The sequence below is a fragment of the Chiloscyllium punctatum genome, chromosome 2 (assembly GCF_047496795.1).
Source record: "Chiloscyllium punctatum isolate Juve2018m chromosome 2, sChiPun1.3, whole genome shotgun sequence".
In the NCBI taxonomy this organism is placed as follows: domain Eukaryota; kingdom Metazoa; phylum Chordata; class Chondrichthyes; order Orectolobiformes; family Hemiscylliidae; genus Chiloscyllium; species Chiloscyllium punctatum.
This window is the reverse complement of record NC_092740.1, coordinates 130460317-130487630: the sequence shown is the minus strand read 5'-3', so window position 1 is coordinate 130487630 and position 27314 is coordinate 130460317. Positions and strand designations below refer to the sequence as shown.

The window sequence follows — 27314 nt, the reverse complement described above, 5'->3', positions numbered from 1 at the left end:
GGATACTGAGGGGATATTGCCCCTTATAGGAGAGACAAGAACCACTTTATGGTTAAAAACAAAGGGTCTTCCATCTAAACAGAGATGAAGAGATTTTATTTCTCTCATTGATGTCATTAAGGTTGTGGAATTTTCTTCGCCAGACAACTGAGGCATGGTCATTGAACATTTTTTAAGCTGAGTTAGATACATTCTGAATCAACAAGGGAAACAAAAGATATGGGGTAGGGAATAAAGTGGAGTTGGGGGGGGGGGGGGCACAATCAAATCAGACATGATTTTATCAAATTCTGAAGCAGGCTCAAGGGGCCGAATGGCTTATTTCCTGATCTTAATTCATTTATTTAAAAGAACATTCATACAAGACTTCCCACTCCAATGTGAAAGTACATCCAATCAATCCATTGTGGGCAATTTCTATTACCTTCTTTTTCTCCTCGCCAGCAGCCTTTAGTCCCTCCAAGTCATTATAGGTTTCCAGAGCATCTGTAATGTGCTGAATCTTTTCCTTTAAAGAACTTAATTCTGCACCAATCTTGCTTTCCAGTTGTTCAACCTTCTGAAGGTCCTGTTGCAGCCGTTGGCTCTCTGGATGGATGGAGAAAAGGTAATTTAAATCAATCTGTAGACAAACTTTCTCTTGTACATCTAGACAAATCAGAAACATATACAAAATTACAGCAGCCAACAAAAATACATGAGATAACATACAGCATAATGTATTTTACGAGGTCAATGTGGAGGATAATGTGACATATTCCTTCATTAGGCAAGAATGCTCACTGAACATTGCTTAAGCTGAAAGTAACAGCCATCTGCGTAAGCTACAGAGTAATTATTGCTTAGTCTCACAGTATGAAATATTTCGTTTTTCTGAATTGTTTTTCAATTTAAAATGTTTGACCAATCCACAGGAATACTTTCAGTTTCTTGCCTGATTGGCAAGCCACAACAGAAAGAGTTACAAACCTGGCATTTCTTTTAACCTTCCTCTTCAGTATTTCTGATGTACACAGTAAAGTTAAAAGTTAAATCACCACAGTGTAACCAGACCATGGGGCTGTTCTCTTAAAGAGAGAGAGATGACCAATGAGGGTTTAACCTGAGCATCACCATGCGATAGGTGAGAGGAGAGGTTGAGAAGGAGACTCCTTCATTCTAATGTCAGCCAGTGGGAGAACTGAACCCTTGGCATTAGCATCACTCTACATTGCAAACTAGCTGTCCAGCCAACTTACAGGGTAAACCACATCTGTACTGCAAAGGATGATTTAAAGTTTCATTTAATATTTGTAAAAAGGATTCAGACTATAGAAACTGCAATTTTGAAATAATATGCAAGTTGATTATGGTGCCTTTCTCTGGTGGTCAGCTTTATTCCATTACTTCTGTATTATTATAAACCTTTTGCTTGAAGGATGTCTGACAATAATGTGTCCTGCTTTGAGAAGTGACTGGGTTAAACCTTGAATTTACTATTTGATTCTGAAGATCTCAGATAATGTACAACTGTTTAACCACTGGAACGCTACTCCCTTTCATCACGTGTAAACATTGGGTAAGGTTCTGCTGATAGAAAACTGCATTTTTCTATCATGTTAAAATTAGGACAAAGTTAAATTTCTAAAATACAAATATAGTCAAGTTAAAAAATTTCAGCATTAGTGTCGAGTGAATTAAAATCAATTGCTTGGTAATACGTTTATCTTTTGGAAAGTGAAGAAACTTAGTTGGAGAAATTCATTGCAATGGTTCCACAGGTCTATGATGCATGTTCACCTGCATTTTGGATGATGGGAAATTTTCTGACCCATTCCTAGACACTGATGGTGTTAAGCATGACTGCATGATAGTGTCAACTATCCGCAGCACGCTTTCATCTACTTTGCTCTCCAAAGGCTTTCACAATGGAGATCTTGCCATCAAAAGTAGATATTGCACGGACCAGAAGCTGCTCAATTTAAGATGGCTCCAGGCAAAGCCTAAGATTGCCAAGGATATTTTCAGAATTTTCTGAAATATTTCAGAATTTGCCGATGATGGTGTACTGATTGCCAGTTCACAGCTGAACTGCAATGTAGTACAGACTTCTTCTCCAGTGCATATGATCATTTTGAACGTACAATCAGCATAAAGAATACCAGTCACTCCCAAGAAGGCCCAAGAGTGTCTGGTGTTTCAGTCCATGACTAGAATCAGCATTAGATAAGGTAGCTCATTTCAGCAGCACACTAACTAAAGCTGTTGATGACAAGATATGTGCAAGGATTGCCAAAGTAAGTGTAAGACCACAAGACATATGAGCAGAAATTAGGCCATTCAGCCCATCGAGTCTGCTCTACCATTCCATCATGGCTGATAAATTTCTCAACCCCATTCTCCTGCTTTCTCCCCCTAACCCTTGATCCCCTTGACACTTAAGAACCTATCTATCGCAGTCTTAAATATATTCAATGACCTGGCCTCCCCAGCCTTCTGTGGCAATGAATTCCATAGATTCACCACTCTTTGGCTGAAGATGTCTCTCCTTATCTCTGCTCTTAAAGATCTTCTCTTTAGTCTAAGGCTATGCCCTCAGGTCCTAGTCTCTCCTACCAATGGAAACATCTTCCCAACATCTACTCCATCCAGGCCATTCAGTATTCTGTATGTTTCAATTAGATCCCCCCTTCCCCAATCATTCTAAACTCCATTGAGTATAGAATCCTCAAATGTTCCTCATATGTTAGCTTTTGGTAGATTTCAAATGTCAGATTAGGAACTGATAACAGTTAGTTTGCCTCACATGCTGAAAGTCTATACAGAAATAGTCCTGCCCACTCTGCTCTACACATGTAAGATTTGGAGTGTGTAGCAGCAGCATGTCAATAAAATCAATCACTTTCCCTTGAGCTGCCTTCAGAAGCTTCTGAAGATCAGGTGGCAGGAAAAAATACAACACTTGAAGTGCTCTCCTGACCTGGCATACTCAGCATCCACATCATTTTGAGACAGTCACAAAAAAATGGAGTGGGCATGTATCTAGAATACCTGGCACTCATCTTGTCAAAGTGAATCTTTTTATGAAGAATTTGAGTTTGGGTTATGTTTTCACAGCAGTTAAATAAAGGACTGCAAGCATACTCTGAAACTCCCAAATTAAGCCTTTAATATTGACTTCGCACTCAGAGATCCCAGTATCACTGCACCTTGTGCAACCAAATAAGGAGCAATGTGTCGTGTAATTCAAAAGTGACTACTTATCAGAAGCAGAGAAAATGCATGAAGAGGAATTCCCAAGGTCGCTAACTGACCAAACCTAATTTGTCTGCCATATTGTTTATTTGAAGCAAAACCTTTCAGGTGCAGATTAGCCTTAACAGACTCTCAAAAACCCTTCTGAACCCTCCCAATTAGCTTAGACGATGAATATGGCCATATTTGCCTTCATGAATCAATAAGAACAAATAGTTCCAATGGAATTAAATAAAAACTGAAAGAACTACGATTGTTGTAAATCAGAAACAAAAATAGAAATTGCTGGAAAAAGCTCAGCAGGTCTGGCAGCATCTGTGGAGAAAAAATCAGATTAATGTTTCGAGTCGAGAGGCCCTTCCAGAAGGATTTCCAGCAATTTATATTTTTGTTTCCAATGCAAGCCTTCTACATTGCAGTATATTCTGAAACTTCTCAATTTTTCTATCTGTTCTTTCAAAAGTATTACTTCAAGGCTCTCAAAGATGCATGAAATGACTTACTGATACTTTAAGTTAGTACTGAGGAATAAAATATTGGACAGTCTTCATAATTATTCCATAAATGTTAATTAGGAGAATCAAAGACTCAGCAAGTTCAGTATTCCTTATCCAGTATCCTAAATGTCAAAAACAAAACACATCCCTCATGTCTGGACAAACAGGAAGCAAAAGTAAGAAAAACTTACCATGTTTCTCTTTACTTGGTAACAAATTTCATTAAGCAGACTTTGGTCGACAAAATATGGTTAAAAGAAGAGGTGGGAAGAGGACATAGTTCAGTCCTTTCTGAGAGGACATTAGGGGTCAAACCCATCAGCCTGTACTCTTTAGAGTAATGTATTAACTTGACTATCTTGTGGAAAACTTTCCATCTAGCTTTTATCCACTTCAGGTTTTTTCTTTTAATACAAAAATATATAACATTTTGTTAAAAAGAAGATAAAGCATTTTAAAACATGCTTCAATAATCTTAGTTAAATGTCAGATACTAGACCATACAAAACTCACATCAGAAAACCCCTAACAGTACTTTTTAGCTTTCCCAACAAGAAACGACTTTCTTTTTTAATTTGCTAACATTGTTCTACATCAAAGTATTGTACAAATACAATCCAAGTAATGAAGACAAACTTGTTGTTACATTTGCAAAATAGTCTGTATATGAAAGTTAGGTCTGACCTACAGTAATTTTAACAGATTATTAAGGCCAGGCTCAAGAAGGAAATCCTGAACAACAATACAAGTGTCAGTGGAGTCACTAAATGCTTATAAGAAACTACACCCATCAAGAAAAAGTTGTTTAACACAGGCACTGGAATTTTCTGCACCATTTGTTCAGCTGATGGTCTTATCAATATTCTGATCTTATCATATTTTGCAACAGTAAAACAATTTGATCCTGAGTTACTGAATGCAAGCTATTTGAAAAGCAATAACTTGCATTTGTACACCATCCTGAAAATAAAAGTCAGTCTCAAAATGCTTCATAGAGAGCAAGGGGAAAAAACAACATGAGACCATAGGAGGAAATACTGGGAGGAATTGAAGCTTGGTCAAAGTGAAATTGGTGTCATTAAAGAACCGAGGGAAGTAATATAGAGAAAGAATTTCAGCGAAGGATGGCTGCTGAAAAGGTCAAAGTCAAAGGAAGTGAGGGTGTGGAGAGATGGCAGTGCGAGAGAAGGTTACAGAAATAGGAAGGTAGAAGATGGTAGAGAGATTCAAATACAAGGATTGTAACAAAACCATTGTCAGATGCTAACATTGCTTGCTAGATTGGCATTTACTTACTTTTTACAACTATGTGGTTTACTAGGCTACTTTAGACGGCAGTTAAGAATTAACAATTTTGGTTTTGGGTCAGAGTCACAAATAGACCAGGTTATAGAAGAATAGCATTCTTTCTTTCCAAAAGAACATTGTGAACCAATTGGGTTACTACAACAATTTGAGATTCATGTTAACCTTCAATCACACTTTTTTTTAAACTGAATTTGGACAGTGCAATGTATAATCTTGAACCTGTGTCTCTAAAACATCAGAAACAGTTATTGGCAAAGATGCACTAGTTCAAGTAAACCTTCTGATTTATCAGAACATTAAATCCTTTCGTCAGTGCATTCCCTCCATAGCTGGAGATCTTTCCTCAGGAAGGAGAACAAAGCTGCACACAATACTCCAGGTGTGGTCTCATCAAGGCTCTGTACAATCACAGCAAGATATCCCTGCTCCTGTATTTGAATCTCTCACCATGAAGGCTGATGCACCATTTGACTTCTTCACTGTCTGTGGCATCTGCATACTTGATTTCAGTACAAGAACACCCTGGTCTCGGTGCAATGGCACTTCCCCCTTTCCTAGCCTTTTGCCAGATAGTAATATTTCTTTGTGTTTCTGCTACCAAAATGAATAACCACACATTTATCCACATTATAATTCATCTGCCGTGTATTTGCCCACTCATTCAATTTGTCTGAATTACACTGAAGCATCTTTGCTTTCCACTATCACCTAGCTTTGTTTGCAAACTAGGAGATATAACATTTAGTTCCCTTATTGAAGTATTGAATACATAGTGTGATTAGCTGGGGTCCAAGTACTGATCCCTGCAGTACTCTACTTGTTACTTACTGCCTGTTAAGAGAAAAATATTTCTACTTTGCTGGCCTGTTCTCTAACAATGATGGCACACTACTTCCTATCCCATGTGCTTTAACATGCTTAACTTCTTATGTGGGATGTTAATCAAAACCTTCTAAAACTCCAAGTAAACCACATCCACTAGCCCCCTCTTATTAGCTCTACAATTTGCATTTTCAGAACATTCCAGGAGATTTGCCAAACATGTCAAGCACCCTTTCGTAAGGCCACAATGACTGTGTCCAGCCTGTCACTTTTTTCAAGTGTTCTGCTTTTAAATCTTTTATAATGAATTTTAGCATTTTCTCCACTTCTAATGCCAGGCTAACCGGTCTATAATTTCTTGTTTTCTCTCCACCGGATCTGTTAAATAGTGGACTGACATTAGACACCATTCAATTCATGGGAACTGTTGCATAGTCTATAAAATTTTGAAATATGACCACCAATGCATCCACTCTTTCCGGGTTACTTCCATAAACGCTCTAGGAGGTAGAATATAAGGTCCTTGGGATTTATCAGCCTTTAATCCCATCAATTTCACCAATTCCATTTTTCTGCTAATACTCATATTCTTCAGTTCCTTCAAATTACGAGAGTCTAGGTTCCCTAACATTGTTGGAATGTTATTTTTGTCTTCCTTTATGAGAACAGAACCAAAATATGTATTCAATTGGTCTGCCAAGTCTATGCTTCCCTTTGTAACTTCCACTGCTTCTGACAGGATGAGAACTGCATTTGTCTTCATCAATCATTTTCTCATCAAATACCTATAAAAGTTTTCATAATCAGTTTGAATGTTACTTCGAAGATTACTTCCGCTACTCGACTTTCCCCTTTTAATCAATCTCTTTATCCTCCTTTGTTGAAATGTAAATTTCTCCCAATCTACAGTTCTGCTTATTTTTTGGGGCTAATTTGGATGTCCCCTCATTGTACCGCATACTATTCCTGATTTCCCCTGTTAGCCATGGTCGGGCCACCTTCCCCATTTTATTTTTGTGCCAGACAAGAATGCATGATGGTTGAAGTTCGGCCATGCACTCTTTAAATGTTTGCCTTTGCCTATTTACCTTTAGTAACATTTCCCATTTTATCACAGTCAGCTCACATCTCATGCCATTGTAGTTTCTTTTATTTAGATTCAGGGCTCTAGTGTCAGAATCAATGATGTCACTCTCCCTCTTATCATATTATGGGTCACTCTTTCCCAAGGGACCATGCACAGCTAGATTTCTTTCTCATTATGCAATACTCAGCCAAGGATGGATCATTCTCTGGTTGATTCCTCAATGTATTAATTCAGAAAGTGAAAAATCACAACACCAGGTTATCATTGTTCAACAGGTTTATTTGGAAGCACTAGCTTTTGGAGTGCTGCTACCTGATAACCTGGTGTTGTGTGATTTTTATCTTTGTCCACCCCAGTCCAACACTGGCTCCTCCATATCTTAGTTCAGAAAACCATCCCATACATACTCCAGGAATTTCTCCTCTATGGTATGGTTACTGATTTCATTTGATTTGTCCAACTAATGTTCTGTTTAAAAACACCAATAATTACAGCTGTAATCCTTTAATAATCCTGTAATATACCTTAGTTGTCCTATAGCTTTAAATTAAGGGGTGGTAGGTATAGGACAGATGTTAGGGGTAGATTTTTTACTCAGCGAGTCGTGAGTTCATGGAATGCCCTGCCAGTAGCAGTGGTGGACTCTCCCTCTTTATGGGCATTTAAATGGGCATTGGATAGGCATAAAAGCCTGACCACCCTGGCCGACCCATTGTCTCAGCATGCTCCTGCCCCACTGAACTCATCTCTACCTACCTTGACACTGTCCTATCCCCCCTAGTCCAGGAACTCCCCACATACGTTCGAGACACCACCCACGCCCTCCACCTCCTCCAAGACTTCTGTTTCCCCGGCCCCCAACGCCTTATCTTCACCATGGAATTCCAATCCCTCTACACCTCCATTCGCCATTACCAGGGCCTCCAAGCCCTCCGTTTTTTCCTCTCCAGACGTCCCCAACAGTACCCTTCCACTGACACTCTCATTCGTTTGGCCGAACTGGTCCTCACCCTTAACAATTTCTCCTTTGAATCCTCCCACTTCCTCCAGACCAAAGGCGTAGCCATGGGCACATGTATGGGCCCCAGCTATGCCTGTCTCTTTGTTGGCTATGTAGAAAAGTTGATCTTCCGTAATTACACTGGCACCACTCCCCACCTCTTCCTCCGCTACATTGATGACTGCATTGGCGCCACCTTGTGCTCCCGCGAGGAGGTTGAGCAATTCATCAACTTCACCAACACATTCCACCCTGACCTTAAATTTACCTGGACTATCTCTGACACCTCGCTCCCCTTCCTGGACCTCTCCATCTCCATTAGTGACGACCGACTTGACACTGACATTTTTTACAAACCCACCGACTCCCATAGCTACCTGGATTACACCTCTTCCCACCCTATCTCTTGCAAAAATGCCATCCCGTATTCCCAATTTCCCCGCCTTCACCGTATCTGCTCCCAGGAGGACCAGTTCCACCATAGCATACACCAGATGGCCCCCTTCTTTAGAGACCGCAATTTCCCTTCCCACGTGGTTAAAGATGCCCTCCACCGCATCTCGTCCACATCCCGCACCTCCGCCCTCAGACCCCACCCCTCCAACCGTAACAAGGACAGAACGCCCCGGTGCTCACCTTCCACCCTACAAACCTTCGCATAAACCAAATCATCCGCCGACATTTCCGCCACCTCCAAAAAGACCCCACCACCAGGGATATATTTCCCTCCCCACCCCTTTTCCCCCTTCCGCAAAGACCGTTCCCTCTGTGACTCCCTGGTCAGGTCCACAGCCCCCTTCGACCCACCCTCCCATTCTGGCACTTTCCCCTGCCACCACAGGAACTGTAAAACCTGTGCCCACACCTCCTCCCTCACCTCTATCCAAGGCCCTAAAGGAGCCTTCCACATCCATCAAAGTTTCACCTGCACATCCACCAATATCGTTTATTGTATCCGTTGCTCCCGATGTGGTCTCCTCTACATTGGGGAGACTGGGCGCCTCCTAGCAGAGCGCTTTAGGGAACATCTCCGAGACACCCGCACCAATCAACCAAACCGCCCTGTGGCCCAACATTTCAACTCCCCCTCCCACTCTGCCGAGGACATGGTGGTCCTGGGCCTCCTTCACCGCCGCTCCCTCACCACCAGACGCCTGGAGGAAGAATGCCTCATCTTCCGCCTCGGAACACTTCAACCCCAGGGCATCAATGTGGACTTCAACAGCTTCCTCATTTCCCCTTCCCCCACCTCATCCTAGTTTCAAACTTCCAGCTCAGTAACTGTCTCCTTGACTTGTCTGGACTTGTCCGACCTGCCTATCTTCTTTTCCACCTATCCACTCCACCCTCTCCTTGACCTATCACCTTCATCTCCTCCCCCACTCACCCAGTGTACTATATGATACTCTCTCCCCACCCCCACCCTCCTCTAGCTTGTCTCTCCACGCTTCAGGCTCACTGCCTTTATTCCTGATGAAGGGCTTTTGCCCGAAACGTCGATTTCGCTGCTCGTTGGATGCTGCCTGAACTGCTGTGCTCTTCCAGCACCACTAATCCAGTATTACCATATGGAGGATAGTGGGTTAGTGTAGGTTAGGTGGGTTTGGATCGGCGCAACATCGAGGGCCAAAGGGCCTGTACTGCGCTGTATTTTTCTATGTTCTATGTAATTCACCCTACATTTGAGACCATATCATTAATGCACACCACAAACAGCAAGCACACCAGAATTGAGCCTGTGGAACCCATTGGAAATACACTTCTAGCCATAGAAACATCCCTCTATCATCACCTTCTGCTTTCTGCTTCTCAGCTAATTTTAAATCTAACATGTCATTTTGCCTTGGATCCCATGGGCTTTTTATTTAAAATCAGTCTGCCATGAGGGACCATATCAAAAGCCTTGCATTACTTATAAGATATGAGTAAAATTAGGCCCATTGAGTCTGTTCTGCCATTATGGCCGATAGTTTCTCAGCCACATTCTCCTGACTTCTCCCCATAACCTTTGATACCCTTACTCCCTGAACAACATGCTGGGTTGCCTCCTCAAAACATTTGCTGAAGTTTGTCAAATACAACATTATCTTCACTAATCCATGCTGATTATACCAGATTAATCCATTACTCTCCAAGCACACATATATGCTGTCTCCAAAATTTTTTCTTTTAACTTTACCATCACCAAGATTAGATTTATTAATTTGTAATTTCCTGTTCTAGGTCTTCTTCTCTTTTTTAATAATGGGACAATGTTAGCAGTCCTTTAGTTCCCTGACATCTCACCGCTGTCCAGAGAGAAATGAAAATTACTACCAGGGCTCCTGATATCTCCTCCCTTGCCTTTCCCAACAGCTTGGGATACATCTCAAGGAGAATTTCTACAATGTGGAAACAGGTCCTTCAGCCCAACAAGTCCATTTCGCCCCTCTGAAGATTAACCGACCCCGACCAATTTCCCCCACCCTATATTTACGCCTGACTAATGCACCTAACCTACGCATCCCTGAACATTATGGGCAATTTAGCACAGCCAATTCACCTAACCTCTTTGGATTGTGGGATGAAACTGGAGAACCCAGAGGAAACCCACGCAGACACGGGGAGAATGTGCAAACTCCACACAGACAGTTGCCAGAGGCTGGAATCGAACCCGGGTCCCTGTCGCTGTGAGGTGGCAGTGCTAACCACTGAGCCACTATGTCGCCCCCTTCTTCTAAGGCTTCACAGTACATGACCCAGGTGCTTGGCTTTACCTTAATGTATTTTTCCATTATGAAGATTGATGCAAAGTATTCATTAAGATGCATGCTCATATTTTCCGGCTCCAATCACAGATTACCACTATAGTCCCGAGCAGGCTGTCCTAGTTATTCTCTTGCACTTTTTATATTAAAAAAAATCTCTTCAGGTTTTCTTTCAATCCGCCCACAAATGCTTTCCCATACACTCTTTTTGTGCAGTCTGTGCTTGCAGTCACAGAGAATAATATTCATTTATTTTTTACTTGACTATTTTGATGCTGTGGGCAATAATCTGACAGAAAAATTGCATGGTCAAACATTCATTGAGATGAATCTTACTTCAAATATCAGAAATCATAGATATGCGGAGATATATTTCAATATTTTATACCATCAGTCAAGCCCTTGGCAGTTGTCTGGGATTTCTGCATTTCGGTTTCCTTGAAACTCAGATCCTCCTGCATGGATTTCAGTTCATGAGCTGTTATCGAGGAGATCTGCCTCATTCGATTCATATTCTGCATTGCAAGATCAAAAGTAATAAATTAAACATTTCTAAAACACATTGAGCAGGATCTCATGCAGATTGTCACACAGTTCCTTTTTTTTTAATGAAGTGAGACAGCTTCATAGATAGGATGCAGAGCTGGGCTGAGAGGTGGCAAATGGAGTTTAATGTCGACAGGTGTGAGGTGATACACTTTGGACGGAGTAATCGGAATACAAAGTACTGGTCTAATGGTAAGATTCTTGGGAGTGCAGATGAGCAGAAAGATCTCGGTGTCCATGTGCACAGATCCCTGAAAGTTGCGACCCAGACTGACAGGGTTGTTAAGAAGCCATACAGTGTTTTGGCCTTTATTAATAGAGGGATTGAGTTCCGGAACCAGGAGGTTATGCTGCAGCTGTACAAAGCTCTGGTGCGGCCACACTTGGAGTATTGTGTACAGTTCTGGTCACCGCATTATAAGAAGGATGTGGAAGCTTTGGAAAGGCTGCAGAGGAGATTTACTAGGATGTTGCCTGGTATGGAAGGAATCAACTAGGAGAAAGTGAGGACTGCAGATACTAGAGATCAGAGCTGAAAAATGTGTTGCAGGAAAAGTGCAGCAGGTCAGGCAGCATCCAAGGAGCAGGAGAATCGACGTTTTGGGTATAAGCCCTTCTTCAGGAATGAGGAGGGTGTGCCAAGCAGGCTAAGATAAAAGGTAAGGAGGAGGGACTTAGGGGAGGGGTGTTGGAAATGCGATTGGTGGAAGGAGGTTAAGGTGAGGGTGATAGGCCGGAGAGGGGGTGGGGGCGGAGAGGTCGGGAAGAAGATTGCAGGTCAAGAAGGCGGTGCTGAGTCCAAGGGTTGGGATGGAAAAAAGGTGGGGGGAGGGGAAATGAGGAAGCTGGAGAAATCTGCATTCATCCCTTGTGGTTGGAGGGTTCCTACGTGGAAGATGAGGCACTCTTCCTCCAGGCGTCGTGTTGCCATGGTCTGGTGATGGAGGAGGCCAAGGACCTGCATGTCCTTGGTGGAATGGGAGGGGGAGTTAAAGTGTTCAGCCACAGGGCGGTTGGGTTGGTTGGTGCGGGTCTCCCAAAGGTGCTCTCTGAAACGTTCCTCAAGTAGGCGGCCTGTCTCCCCAATGTAGAGGAGGCCATATCGGGTGCAGCAGATGCAGTAAGTGATGTGTGTGGAGGTGCAAGTGAATTTGTGACGGATATGGAAGGATCCCTTGGGGCTTTGGTGGGAAGTGAGGGGGGAGGTGTGGGCGCAAGTTTCCACCGCCGTGACATTAACCACCTCAACCTGTCGACCCCTCTTACCCACTCCAACATCTCGCCCTCGCAACGTACAGCCCTCCACTCCCTCCGCTCCAACCCCAACCTCACTATCAAACCGGCAAACATTGGAGGCGCGGTGGTAGTTTGGTGCACCGATCTTTACATTGCTGAGGCTAAACACCAGCTCGCGGATACCTCCTCCTACTGCCCCCTTGACCATGACCCCACCTCCCACCAACAAATCATCACCTCCCAGACCATCCATAACCTCATCACATCAGGGGATCTCCCATCCACTGCCTCCAACCTCATCGTCCCACAACCCCGCACCACCCGTTTCTACCTCCTGCCCAAAATCCACAAACCTGACTGCTCCGGCCGACCCATTGTCTCAGCCTGCTCCTGCCCCACCGAACTCATCTCTGCATACCTCGACATGGTCCTGTCCCCCTTAGTCCAAGAACTCCCCACCTACATTCGGGACACCACCCACGCCCTCCACCTCCTCCATGATTTTCACTTCCCCGGCCCCCAAAGCTTTATCTTCACCATGGACATCCAGTCCCTGTACACCTCCGTCCCCCATCACAAAGGCCTCAAAGCCCTCTGCTTCTTCCTTTCCCGCCGACCCAATCAGTACCCTTCCAATGACACCCTCCTTCAACTGACTGAACTGGTCCTCACTCTGAACAACTTCTCTTTCCAATCCTCCCACTTCCTCCAAACCAAAGGAGTAGCCATGGGCACCCACATGGGCTCCAGCTATGCCTGCCTCTTCGTTGGATATGTGGAACAGTCCATCTTCCGCAGCTACACTGGCACCACCCCCCATCTTTTCCTTTGCTATATCGATGACTGTATCGGCGCTACCTCGTGCTCCCACGAGGAGGTTGAACAGTTCATCCATTTTACTAACACCTTCCACCCCGACCTCAAATTTATCTGGACCATCTCAGACTCCTTCCTCCCCTTCCTAGACCTCTCCATTTCTATCTCAGGTGACCGACTCAACACGGACATTTACTATAAACCGACCGACTCCCACAGCTATCTAGATTACACCTCTTCCCACCCTGCCCCTGTATAAACGCAATCCCATATTCCCAATTCCTTTGCCTCCGCCACATCTGTTCCCAGGAGGATCAATTCCAAAACCGAACAACCCAGATGGCGTCCTTCTTCAAAGACTGTAGTTTCCCCTCAGACGTGGTTGACGATGCTCTCCACCACATCTCCTACACTTCCCGCTCCTCCGCCCTTGAACCCCGCCCCTCCAATCGCCACCAGGACAGAACCCCACTGGTCCTCACCTATCACCCCACCAACCTCCAGATACATCGTATCATCCTTCGTCATTTCCACCACCTCCAAACAGACCCCACCACCAAGGATATATTTCCCTCCCCTCCCCTGTCAGCGTTCCGGAAAGACCACTCCCTCCGCGACTCCCTCGTCAGGTCCACACCCCCCACCAACCCAACCTCCACTCCCGGCACCTTCCCCTGCAACCGCAAGAAATGCAAAACTTGCGCCCACACCTCCCCCTTCACTTCCCTCCAAGGCCCCAAGGGATCCTTCCATATCCGTCACAAATTCACCTGCACCTCCACACACATCATTTATTGCATCCACTGCACCCGATGTGGCCTCCTCTGCATTGGGGAGACAGGCCACCTAATTGTGGAACGTTTCAGAGAGCACCTCTGGGAGACCCGCACCAACCAACCCAACCGCCCTGTGGCTGAACACTTTAACTCCCCCTCCTACTCCACCAAGGACATGCAGGTCCTTGGCCTCCTCCATCGCCAGACCATGGCAACACGACGCCTGGAAGAAGAGCGCCTCATCTTCTGCCTAGGAGCCCTCCAACCACAAGGGATGAATGCAGACTTCTCGAGCTTCCTCATTCCGCTCCCCCCCACCTCCCCCCCCCCACCCCCCCTTATCTCAGTCCCAACCCTCAGACTCAGCACCGCCTTCTTGACCTGCAATCTTCTTCCCAACTTCTCCGCCCCCACCCCCTCTCCGGCCTATCACCCTCACGTTAACCTCCTTCCACCTATCGCATTTCCAACACCCCTCCTCAAAGTCCCTCCTCCCTACCTTTTATCTTAGCCTGCTTGGCACACCCTCCTCATTCCTGAAGAAGGGCTTATGCCCGAAACGTTGATTCTCCTGCTCCTTGGATGTTGCTGACCTGCTGCGCTTTTCCAGCAACACATTTTTCAGGTCTGGTATGGAAAGAATGTCTTACGAGGAAAGGCTGAGAGCCTTGAGGCTGTTCTCGTTAGAGAGAAGAAGTTTGAGAGGTGACTTAATAGAGACATAAAAGATAATCAGAAGGTTAGATAGGATGGACAGGGAGAAGCTTCTTCCAAGTATGGAAACGGCAAACACTAGGGGACACAACTTTAAAGTGAGGGGAGATAGGTATAAGACAGGTGTCAGAGGTAGTTTCTTTACTCAGAGAGTAGTAAGGGTATGGAATGCTTTGCCTGCAACGGTGGTAGATTCGCCAACTTTAAGTGCATTTAAGTCGTCATTGAACAGGCATATGGATGTACATGGAATAGTGTAGGTGGGATGGGCTTCAGATTAGTATGACAAGGCGGTGCAACATTGAGGGCCGAAGGGCCTGTAATGCGCTGTAATGTTCAATGTTCTATGTTCATGTGTTGAACAAGGAATTCCAATCAGGGTTCCTTCAGAAAGGCAGAACCATGCTTCCTTTCTGACAAACACAGAGAATGGTGAAGAGACTAAGCAAGTCTGGCAGCATCGGCGGAGAGAGAAAAACAAAGTAAACGTTTTGAGTCCATATGATTCTTCTTTTCTCCAGCACTCTGTGTGCTTGTTTCATAATTCCAGCATACATCCACTGTATTTTGTTTTTATTGCTTTCTGACAGAACCCTTGCAGAACTTCCAAGTGAAGTCAAAACACACCCTCTTTTCATAGCAATCAACAACAATATTGTGGAATTTTAAGGCCCTGAACCACAGACAGCCATGTAGACAGCAGCTATCAAACAGTGAGCACATAAGGGATGCGTGAGGTCTGGGTGCCAGATAAGTAAGACTTCAGTTGGATTGTATGCCAAGTGAGCAGGGCAAAGAGCATCAGATACATAGGCTGCCAAGGTAAAAGGATGGTAAGGAGCCAGCTAACTGATGCAGTTTTCAGGGTAGTTTGGGTTGGGTGGAGGAAACGCAGTCTGGCAGGAACTGCTAATGTCAAGTCTAGGGAGAGTGCTAGAGAAGGCATGCAGTTGAGGGGGTGTGGATTTTAGGGATCAGCAATGGGGGCTGAAACAGGTTGGGTTCAGAATGCTGGGGAGTCCACTCTTGAGGAATGAAGGAGGGTTTAGTCCAGTGGCAGTGAATGGGGTTGTGCAGCAGAGGAGGGCAAGGTTGACGAAGTCCAAAGTGGGGGGGGGGCGGGGGGGGAGGTGTCAGATCCAAAGGTGTGGATGTGGGTTTGCGTGTGAAGTCCAGAGTGGGTGCGTCTGAAGAGTGGTTTGAGTGACGTGGAGTGGACTGGAGAAGGAAATTGATCAGGAGTAGGACGAAGGTGTGTGTATGTATGAGTGTAAGGTATTGGAAGAGGTGTACTTAGGGGTATGTGAGCTAATTTTGGGGTCAGTATTATAGAGTCATACAGCACAGAAACAGGCCCTTCATTCATGCCAACCAAGTTTCCCAAACTAAACTAGTCCCAATTGCCTGCATTTGGCCCATATCCCCTAAGCCTTTCCTTTTAATGTACCTATCCGAAAGTCTTTTAAATGTTGTAACTGTACCAACACTGACCACTTCCTCTGGAAGTTCATTCCACATACAAACCAACCTGTGTGCGAACAAGTTGCCCTTCAAGTCCCTTTTCAGTCATTTTCCACTCACCTTAAAAATGTGCCCCCTACTTCTGAACTCCCTCACCAAAGGGAAAAGACTTTTGCTACACACCTTATTTTTGCCCCTCATAATTTTATTAACCCCTATAAAGGTTACTCCTCATCATATGCTCCAGTGAAAAACATTCCAGCCTAACTAGCCTCTCCTTATAACTCAAATCTTTCAGTCCCGGCAAAATCCTGGTAAATCTGTTCTGAACCCTCGCCAATTTAATAATATCCTTGCTATAGCAAGGCGACCATAACAGCACACAGTATTCCAAAAGTGGCCTCAGCAACTTTCTGTGCAACCTTAAAATGACATCCCAATTCCTATACTCAATGGTCTGAGTTTTGAAGGCAAGCATGCTAAACAGCTTTTTAACTGCCCTGTCTACGTGACACAACTTTCAAAGAGCTATGTACCTGAACCCCTAGGTCTCTGTTCGAGTACACTACCCTGGGCCCTACCATTAACTGTATAAGTCCTGCCCTTCTTCACTTTATCAAAATACAATACTGCATATTTATTCAAATTAAACTCCACCTGGCACTCCACAGCTCATTGGCCCAATCGATTAAGATCACTCTGTAATCTTATATAACCTTTTTCACTGTCAACTATACCACCAAGCTTGTTGTCATCCACAAACTTACTAACCATTCCTCCGAAATTCTCATCTAAATCATTTATATAAATGACAAACAACAACGGAGCCTGTACCAATCCCTGCTTGGCTTCTCAGGAGTTACACTGTGCATTTTCTGAGTGGCTGTTTACTTAATTTCATTTAAATTACCTCATTTAAATGGAGACTTTCTAAAGGTTCCTCCATGAATTGCCCAATGCAATCTTCAACTTCCTACGCAATTCTTTTGGAGTCTATGATGATGGGATTCCACAGAGTAACCATGCAAAATTTTCACTCAAAACTTTAACTCCAATTTCTCTCCACAGATACTGCCAAACCCTACTAAGCTTTTCCAGTAATTGCTGCTTTTGTTTGATTTACAGCATTCAGTTATTTTGTCAAAACATTCCCATATATGCTGGAATAACGACTCTTTGACCATCGGAAAATCTGGGCCACACATTTTGCACACACCACCCAATGAACTGTTATAAAGTACAATGAGTTGCTTGATGCAAAAAAAAGTGCCCCAGTAAGATCAAGTGGCTAGAGAAACAACAAAAAAAACCAATATTTATGCATATAAACAAATAATATTCAGGTGGGATTTTGAAACCAAGGACTGTATAACTCAACTGGCATTTCATTGACCCATTGTGTTTTGTTTGAGTATATTACAAAGCACTGGAGATTACAAATACTGTGCAATTATTCTGTTTCTATTGTTTCAAAAGTTATAAAATAATTTATGGTTCACAAGTAAAGAGTATTTGTTTTAATAATTTCCCCATTGTTACAAGAATGTCCTCTAGTCAATATGCAGAAAGTTGGAATGCTCAACTTCCTAAAATTAATATTCCAGCCATAAAAATCCTGCATTTCCCAACAATACACAGTGTTTCTTTCATATACTACACAGAAAGCCATCAACAGAAAGGCTGCGCAGAATTTTGCTTATGATACATTAAGTTTGCCAATTACGATCTCACCAGTCCATCCGCGATCATCAGGAAAATGATTTGATTTGGTATTGTCACATGTACCTAGGTATAGCAAAAAATGTATGATCTGCAGTACAGGCAGATCATAACATACAAAGATCATAGGGCGATCAAACAGAGTGAGGAATACAATTTTACAGCTGCAAAGAAGGACGTTTAAAAGTGCAGAATGATTATAAGAAATATGAGAATAAGATTGGCTGTAGAGAGCTCGTAAAGAGTCACCCTATGTTGACACCATCTTGAATCCTGGGTGATAGCAGGAGTCATCAATAGTGCTTTCAAGCAGCACCCGCTAGTAATAACCTGCTCAGTGTTGCCCAGTTTGGGGTCTGCTGGGGCCACTAAACCCCTGACCACATTTCAGCTTTGGTTCAAACACAGACAAAAAAGCTGAATTCCAAAAGTGTAGTGAGCATGACAGCCCTTGACAGCAACGCCAGGCTTGACACTGTGGCGTAACGGATCCTAAACAAAACTGGAATCTGTTGGAATTAAGGAGCAAACTCTCTGGAGGCTGGAGTCACACCTGAAACATTGCTAGACGGTTATGGTTGTTGGGAAGTCAGTCACCTCAGCCCCTGGACATTTCTGCAGGAGGTCCTCAGCATAATGTACTAGGCGCAACCATCTTGATTTGCTTCATCAATGACCTCTACTCCATTGTAAGAGGTGAGGATGCTCACTCATGATTATACAATGGGGTCAGCACCATTTCTTCCTGCTCAGATAGGTATGGCAGTCTACATTCAAATGTAACAAGACCTGGACAATTCCAGTCTTGGGCTAACAAATGGTAGGTAACATTTGTGCCACATAAATGCCAGACAAAGACCATCACCGATAAGAGATATTCTAACCACCAGCCCTTGACATTCAATGGTGTTGCCATCACTCAATACCCCACTAACACCCTGAGCAGAAAATCAACTGGACTCGCCAGATAAACACTGATCTGGCTACAACAGCAGGTCAGAGGCTAGGAATACTGCAGTAAGTAACTCATCTCTTGACAATCTGAAGTCTGATCATTAAGTCAGGAACGTGATGGAAAACATCCTATTTGCTTGGATTATTGCAGCTCCAACAACACTCAAGACGCTTGATATGGGGGAGGCAATGGCCGAGTGGTATTATCACTAGACTATTAATCCAGAAACTGAGTTAACATTCTGGAGACCTGGGTTCAAATCCCACCATAGCAGATGATGGAATTTGAATTCAATCAAGAATCTGGAATTAAGAGTCTAATGATGACCATGAAACCATTGTTGAGTGTCGGAAAAACCTATCTGGTTCACTAATGCCTTTGAGAAAAGGAAACTGCCATTCTTACCTGATCTGGCCTGCATGTGGTTCTTAACTGGATAATTAGGAATGGACAATAATTGCTGGCATAGCTAGACACACCCACATCCAGTGAATGAATTTTTTAAAATCCAGGACAAAGCAGCCCACTTGTTTGTCACCACATCCATAAGCATCCACTTCCTCCACCATTGATGCTCTGTAGCAGCAGCATGTACTATCCACAAGAAATACGGCAGATATTCACCAAATATCCTTAGACAGCACCTTCCAATCCTACTTCCCTCTAGAAAGATAATGGCAGCATAAACATGGAAATACCACCACCTGCAATTTTCCCTCTAAGCCACTCACAATCCTGACTTGGAAATATTTCCTTCAGTGTCTCTGGGTCAAAATCCTGGAACTCCCTCCCTAACACCATTGAGAGTCTGTCTGCAGTACAGGAACTGCAATGGTGGAAGAAGCAGCTCATCTTCCCAAAGCAACTAGGGACAGGTAGTAAATGCTGGTCAGCCAGAGACACTCATTAGAGATTTTAAAAAACTTGTACGATACCAGTAAATTTAAACACTAAGGACACAATGCAGTATAAAGTATATCATAAACAAAAGCATAAGTTGCTGGAAAAGCTCAGCATATCTGGCAGCATCTGTGAAGAAAAATCAGAGTTAATATTTCAGGTCAGATGACTCTTCCTCAGAACTGGACTCAAACATTAATTCTGATTCCTCTTCACAGACGCTGCCAGACATGCTGAGCTTTTAAAGCAACTGCTGTTTTGGTTTCTGATTTACAGATTCGGTAATTCTTTCAGTTTTCACATACTATTTCATGCTGTTTTATCACATTGAATTGCTATGAATGACGATAGAGCATTATAATTCACTTTTATACAAATATACTTAACACTTAATAAACACTGGAGTCTATTATTTAGTCTTTTTACAGTTTTACTTCACCGGGTGTATTTGTAGTAGGGATGAACTTTGATCTCTTTGCTTGAGGTAATATTGTTTTTTTCCTGACTAATTTCCGACTCCCAGGTCATTTACATACAGACTCCTGTCATTTGTTGCTAAATCATGGCAGTGCAGGACCCAGAAACATATTGCAGGAAGAGACACAAACAAGTAACTAGGAACTGTTTGCTGAGAAGAGCGATCAGTTTAAATTTTCTAATTTCATGAACAGGTTGTATTTGCACAGTCATAGCTTCCAATAGACACTCATCAATTACTGGTGTGGCAAGAGAATGTGGACACTCCACAAAGATCTCTCAACAGAGAGACTCAGTGTTCCAAAAATGCATGTGGTGAAAATCACTGTGGAGAAAGGTTCCCCAATGTGCCTGCTGTCTACTTATGGCTGAATTCAATTTGCCTCAGGAAAGCAGCAGGGATACAGTCGACCATATTGCAAATTGTTATCAATCTGTTTCCAGAGTTTAGTTAAAAAAAATGTGGGAGGTAAGAGGGTTAGGCCCACTTTTTCTAGATACACTTACCCGGCTTGTGTGTTCAAGAAGTGCTACAATACTAGCTTCAAGTTGAGCCTTTCGCTCCAACTCTTGGTTTTTGATTTCTTCATAGGTATCTAGGAATGCTTGAAAAACAAATAATGCCAAAATAATCATTTTCTATACATTTACTATTTTGATCACAGTATACCCTTATTTTAAGGAAGATATAACTTCAAATGCTCGCATCCTGCCAAAATTGCCAAAGGTCACATTAATTGGTAAATTAATCGTGTGCTCAAAAAAGTCTTCTAAATCTGATTTTCTGAAGGGGTCTTGCTGCACCAAAGTTAGGCTTTGATACAGCATATAAAACCCAATGAAGAGGCAAACCACCAAAGTGCTTAACTGCAAATGAAATATTTCTACAAGCTAGACAATTGCTTGACAAGCTAGACAAAGCAAAATTCATAAACAGGAATCAGATTAATATGTTTTATTCATGTTGCTTGAGGGATAAATGTCAATCAGGAAACATTTTCTCTTTACTGCAAAATGTGCTATGAGATCTTTTACACCACTTTCAAGAAAGGATAAGGGCTTCAAATTTAATGTCACTGCCAACCATGCAACAGCCCTAGTGTCAAAGTGTCCATCGAGATTACATGCTGAAATCTCTGAATTGGGAATTTTTGACTGAGTAGCAAATGCTATTACTAAATAATGATGCTGAGGGTTTGATTTGATTTCCAGAGTTGCCAATTTAAAATGGAAAAAATTTATGAACTTGACAAGAAATTTATATAGATCTGGGAGAATACAGTTTTCTTTACCTTGCACAGTTATTTGTCAATTTTGGCTAGGTATGAGGGAACAGTAATTGCATTATGTGGCCAACTGTGGCACCTATACTTTCAATGGCGGATAACGTTTAGCTCCAATTAATCACCAATTATTTGGGGGAACCAGCTGCAGTCAGACCTCTGGCACTTTAGCAAAGAAGAGCAAATTCAGACTTATTAGGGTGAATGACCTTCTGTGTTGTGTTTTTATCCCCATACAGTCAGATAACATTTAAAATGAAATGTGAACTTTTAGTAAATGAATGAACAGCATGGTGCAACAAGTATTCATGTTTAAGATGCTGTCTGTCACAAATGACTAAAAACATTACATAAAGATTATTTTGTCGGCAACTCATGTTCTACATTTATATTGATCACACTCTGCTAACTTACACAATTGACTGCCCTCTTTTTTTGTTTCTTTCATGAAATGTGGGTGCCATTGGAAAGCTTGGAATATTTTGCTAATTTCCAATTGCCCTCGAGAAGGCAATTCTTGAATTGATGCAGTCCATGAGGCATAAATATACCTGTGCTGTCAGGGAATTCCAATGTTTGAAATAGCAACAGCATAGCAATGGTGATATAATTAAAAATCAGGATGGGGTGCAGCTTGAAATAGAACTTTGAGGTGGTGGTGGTCCATGTGTCTGCTGCCCTTGACCTCCTAGATGGCAGAAGTAAAGGTTTGAAAAGTGCTATTGAAGGAGACTTTGTGAATTGTTGCATTTTGTACGTAGTACACACTACCACCATTGCACATTGGTGAATGAATGAATGCTGAAAATGATGGTGGGTGGGGTGCCAATCAAGCAGCTACTCTATCCTGGATCTGTCAAGCTCCTTGAGTATTATTAGTGCTGCATTCATCCAGGCAGGTGCTTATGACTTGACTTCTGCCTGTAGGTGGTTGTCAAGTTTTGGGAAGTTAGCAATAAGTCTTGCTTGCAGAATTCCCAGCATCTGACTTATTATTATAGCTACAGTATTTATATGGTTGGTTAGGTTCACTGTCTGGTGAATGACAACTCCCAGGATGTTGATCGTGAGAAATTCGGTGACTGCAATGCTACTGATTGTTCATGGGAAATAGTTAAGCTTTTATTATTGCAGATGGTCATAGCCTGTTACCTATGTGTTACATATGTTATTTGTCACTTATCAGCTCAAGCCTGAACATTGTCCAAGTCTTGCTGCATGTGGACGTGGATTGAGTCAGAGGAATTGCGAATGGTACAGAAAATTGTACAATTATCAACATCTTCACTCCTGACCTGACAACAGATGGAAAGTTATCCATGAAACAACTGAAGATGGTTACATATGGCTGATCATCCAACTCAGTTCCCTGTTCACACTTTCTTCCCAAACCTTTTAATCCTTTTAGGTCCAAAAACAATATCTAATTATTCTTGAAAATATTCAATGCTTTGGCCTCAAGTGTCTTCTGTGGTTGAGAATTCTGCAGGCTTAGCATTCTCTGGGTGAAGAAAGTTCTCCTTAATTCAGCCCTAAATAGCCTACTCCAAATCCTTAAACTGTTACTCTGGGTCTGGACTCTATGATAATTGGGAACCTTCTTGTGTTTACACTGTCTAGACTTGTTAAAATTTTATTGGTTTCTGAGAGATTGCCCTTCAGTCTTGTCAATTTATAGAATATAGTACTAACCAATGCAATCTCTCTTTATATGTCAGTCCTGCTATCCCAAAAATCAGTCTAGTAAATCTCTGTTGCTTTCCACCCATAACCAGAACATCCTTCTTCTTCAAATAAGGAGGTCAAAACTGCATACACTACTCCAAGTATCAGCTCACCAAGGCCCTGTACAATGGCAGCAAGATATCTCCTCTCCTAGTCTCAAATTTCTCACTGTAAAGGCCAACCTTCTTCATTTGCCTTCTTCAGTGCTTGCTGCACCTGCATGCTTACTTTTGTGGTCTAGGTACAAAGATAACTAGGTCTTGTTGTACCTCCCGCTTTCCAAATCTATCACCCTTCAGATTATAATCTGCCTCCCTGTTTTTGCTACAGAAGTGGATACGCTCACATTTTTGGTTGGGCTTAGGACACTATCCTGAAGAGTTCCGACAATAATATTCTGGACTTTTTCTCTCTCTTTCTCTGTTTTCTGCTCAAAAGCCTGGAGATGACAAGTTCATTTACAGATTGTACAACTGCCCTACATTTTCAGGGTAGGACCACATCTTGCTCAGCAGGTCTCTTGATGTGGCCAGATTTATTCAGACAGAAACAGACACAGAAATTGTTGGAAAAACTCAGCAGGTCTGGGAGCATCTATTGAAAGAAATCAGAGTTAATGGTTTGGGTTCAGTGACCATTCTTCAGAACTGTAATGGTGCCAGACCTGCTGGGATTTTCTAGCCATTTCTGTTTTGTTGTTTGATTTCCAGCATCCATCTTTCGGTTTCTTATTCAGACAGAGTTTGGAATATTCATATTGCTCCTTTCATTTTAATCTAAATTCAAAGACAGTACAAAATGTACACAAATGTCAAATTCCAACAATTGTAACTATTCCATGATTCTATAGGAACAATGCTATCTTTTGAAGTCTTCACAATGGCATGAGGAAACAAATTTTCTGTCACTATAAAAAGAATCCTTTTTTAAAGCAAATTGCAGCTCTTAAAGAATCGTACCTTTATTGGATTTTGTGATTCGTGGAATAATGTGCTAAATCAGTTGAGCAAGTGTTCTAGTAGCAGCAGAGATGTAGAGAAACAGATTGGGAAACAGATTTTGGAAAGCTGCAGAAGCCACAGGGTAGTAGTCATGGGCGATTTCAACTTCCCAAATATTGATTGGAAGCTCTTTAGATCAAGTAGATTGGACGGGGCGATGTTTGTGCAGTGTGTCCTGGAAGCTTTTCTAACTCAGTATGTAGATTGTCCGACCAGAGGGGAGGCCATATTGGATTTGGTACTTGTAACGAACCGGGACAAGTGATGGGCTTGTTAATGGGTGAGCATTTTGGTGATGGTGACCACAATTCTGTGACTTTCACCTTGGTTATGGAGAGAGATAGGTATGTGCAACAGGGCAGGTTTTACAATTGGGGGAAGGGTAAATACGATGCTGCAAGACAGGATCTGAGGAGCATAAATTGAGAGCACAGGCTGTCAGGGAAGGATGTCGTTGAAATGTGGAACTTTTTCAAGGAACAGATACGACGTGACCTTGATATGTATGTACCTGTCAGGCAGGAAAGAGATGGTCGTGTGAGGGAACCTTGGTTGACGAGGGAGGTTGAATACTGGATTAGTGGTGCTGGAAGAGCACTGCAGTTCAGGCAGCATCCAAGGAGCAATAAAATCGACGTTTCGGGCAAAAGCCCTTCATCAGGAATAAAGGCAGTGAGCCTGAAGCGTGGAGAGATAAGCTAGAGGAGGGTGGGGTGGGGAGAGAGTAGCATAGAGTACAATGGGTGAGTGGGGGAGGAGATGAAGGTGATAGATCAAGGAGGAGAGGGTGGAGTGGATAGGTGGAAAAGAAGATAGGCAGGTCGGACAAGTCCGGACAAGTCAAGGAGACAGTGCTGAGCTGGAAGTTTGAAACTACGATGAGGTGGGGGAAGGGGAAATGAGGAAGCTGTTGAAGTCCACATTGATGCCCTGGGGTTGAAGTGTTCCGAGGCGGAAGATGAGGCGTTCTTCCTCCAGGCGTCTGGTGGTGAGGGAGCGGCAGTGAAGGAGGCCCAGGACCTCCATGTCCTCGGCAGAATGGGAGGGGGAGTTGAAATGTTGGGCCACAGGGCGGTTTGGTTGATTGGTGCGGGTATCTCGGAGATGTTCCCTAAAGCGCTCTGCTAGGAGGCGCCCAGTCTCCCCAATGTAGAGGAGACCACATCGGGAGCAACGGATACAATAAATGATATTGGTGGATATGCAGGTAAAACTTTGATGGATGTGGAAGGCTCCTTTAGGGCCTTGGATAGAGGTGAGGGAGGAGGTGTGGGCACAGGTTTTACAGTTCCTGCGGTGGCAGGGGAAAGTGCCAGAATGGGAGGGTGGGTCGTAGGGGGGTGTGGACCTGACCAGGGAGTCACGGAGGGAACGGTCTTTGCGGAAGGCGGAAAGGAGTGGGGAGGGAAATATATCCCTGGTGGTGGGGTCTTTTTGGAGGTGGCGGAAATGTCGGCGGATGATTTGGTTTATGCGAAGGTTTGTAGGGTGGAAGGTGAGCACCGGGGCGTTCTCTCCTTGTTACGGTTGGAGGGGTGGGGTCTGAGGGCGGAGGTGCGGGATGTGGACGAGATGCGGTGGAGGGCATCTTTAACCACGTGGGAAGGGAAATTGCGGTCTCTAAAGAAGGAGGCTATCTGGTGTGTTCTATGGTGGAACTGGTCCTCCTGGGAGCAGATACGGCGGAGGCGGAGAAATTGGGAATACGGGATGGCACTTTTGCAAGAGATAGGCGGCACGGTGGCACAGTGGTTAGCACTGCTGCCTCACAGCGCCAGAGACCCGGGTTCATTTCCCGCCTCAGGCGACTGACTGTGTGGAGTTTGCACGTTCTCTCCGTGTCTGCGTGGGTTTCCTCCGGGTGCTCCGGTTTCCTCCCACAGTCCAAAGATGTGCAGGTCAGGTGAATTGGCCATGCTAAAATTGCCCGTAGTGTTAGGTAAGGGGTAGATGTAGATGTAGGGGTATGGGTGGGTTACGCTTCGGCAGGGCGGTGTGGACTTGTTGGGCCGAAGGGCCTGTTTCCACACTGTAAGTAATCTAATCTAATCTAATCTAATCTAATCTGAGATAGGGTGGGAAGAGGTGTAATCCAGGTAGCTGTGGGAGTCGGTGGGTTTGTAAAAAATGTCAGTGTCAAGTCGGTCGTCACTAATGGAGATGGAGAGGTCCAGGAAGGGGAGCGAGGTGTCAGAGATGGTCCAAGTAAATTTAAGGTCAGGGTGGAATGTGTTGAAATGTCTTGTAAGGAGGAAGGAGGAGGCTTACATAAGGTTGAGGAAACAAGGTTCAGACAGAGCATTGGAGGGATACAGGATAGACAGGAGGGAGCTGAAGAAAGGGATTAGGAGAGCTAAGAGAGGGCATGAAAAATCTTTGGCGGGTAGGGTCAAGGATAACCGCAAGGCCTTTTATGCGTATGTGAGAAACATGAGAATGAAGAGAACGAGGGTAGGTCCGATCAAGGACAGTAGTGGGAGACTGTGTATTGAGTCGGAAGAGATAGGAGAGATCTTGAATGAGTACTTTTCTTCAGTATTTACAAGTGAGAGGGACCGTATTGTTGAAGAGGAAAGTATGAAATGGACTGGTAAGCTAGAGGAGGTACTTGTTAGGAAGAAAGATGTGTTGAGCATTTTGAAAAAATTGAGGATAGACAAGTCCCCCGGGACTGACGGGATATATCCTAGGATTATGTGGGAAGCAAGAGAGGAAATTGCAGAACCATTGGCAATGAACTTTTCGTCTTCACTGTCAATGGGGGTGGTGCCAGGGGACTGGAGAGTGGTGAATGTTGTGCCCCTGTTCAAAAAAGGGAATAGGGATAACCCCGGGAATTATAGGCCAGTTCGTCTTACTTCGGTGGTAGGCAAAGTAATAGAAAGGGTACTGAGGAATAGGATTTATGAGTAACTGGAATGACACTGCTCGATTAGGGACAGCCAGCATGGATTTGTGAGGGGTAGGTCTTGCCTTACAAGTCTTATTGAATTCTTTGAGGAGGTGACCA

General features: G+C 43.5%; 1 protein-coding gene across 1 annotated transcript in view; it reads right to left on the bottom strand.

Moving 5' to 3' along the window:
- Nucleotides 1-27314, bottom strand: part of ift74 (intraflagellar transport 74) — a 129188-nt gene that overhangs the window by 18720 nt on the left and 83154 nt on the right. Inside the window, exons 14-16 of the mRNA XM_072588990.1 lie at nucleotides 20803-20900; nucleotides 11084-11210; nucleotides 425-588 (exon numbers count right to left, since the gene is read on the bottom strand). Coding sequence (XP_072445091.1) covers nucleotides 425-588; nucleotides 11084-11210; nucleotides 20803-20900 — 389 coding nt within the window. The remainder of the gene's footprint in view (nucleotides 1-424; nucleotides 589-11083; nucleotides 11211-20802; nucleotides 20901-27314) is intronic.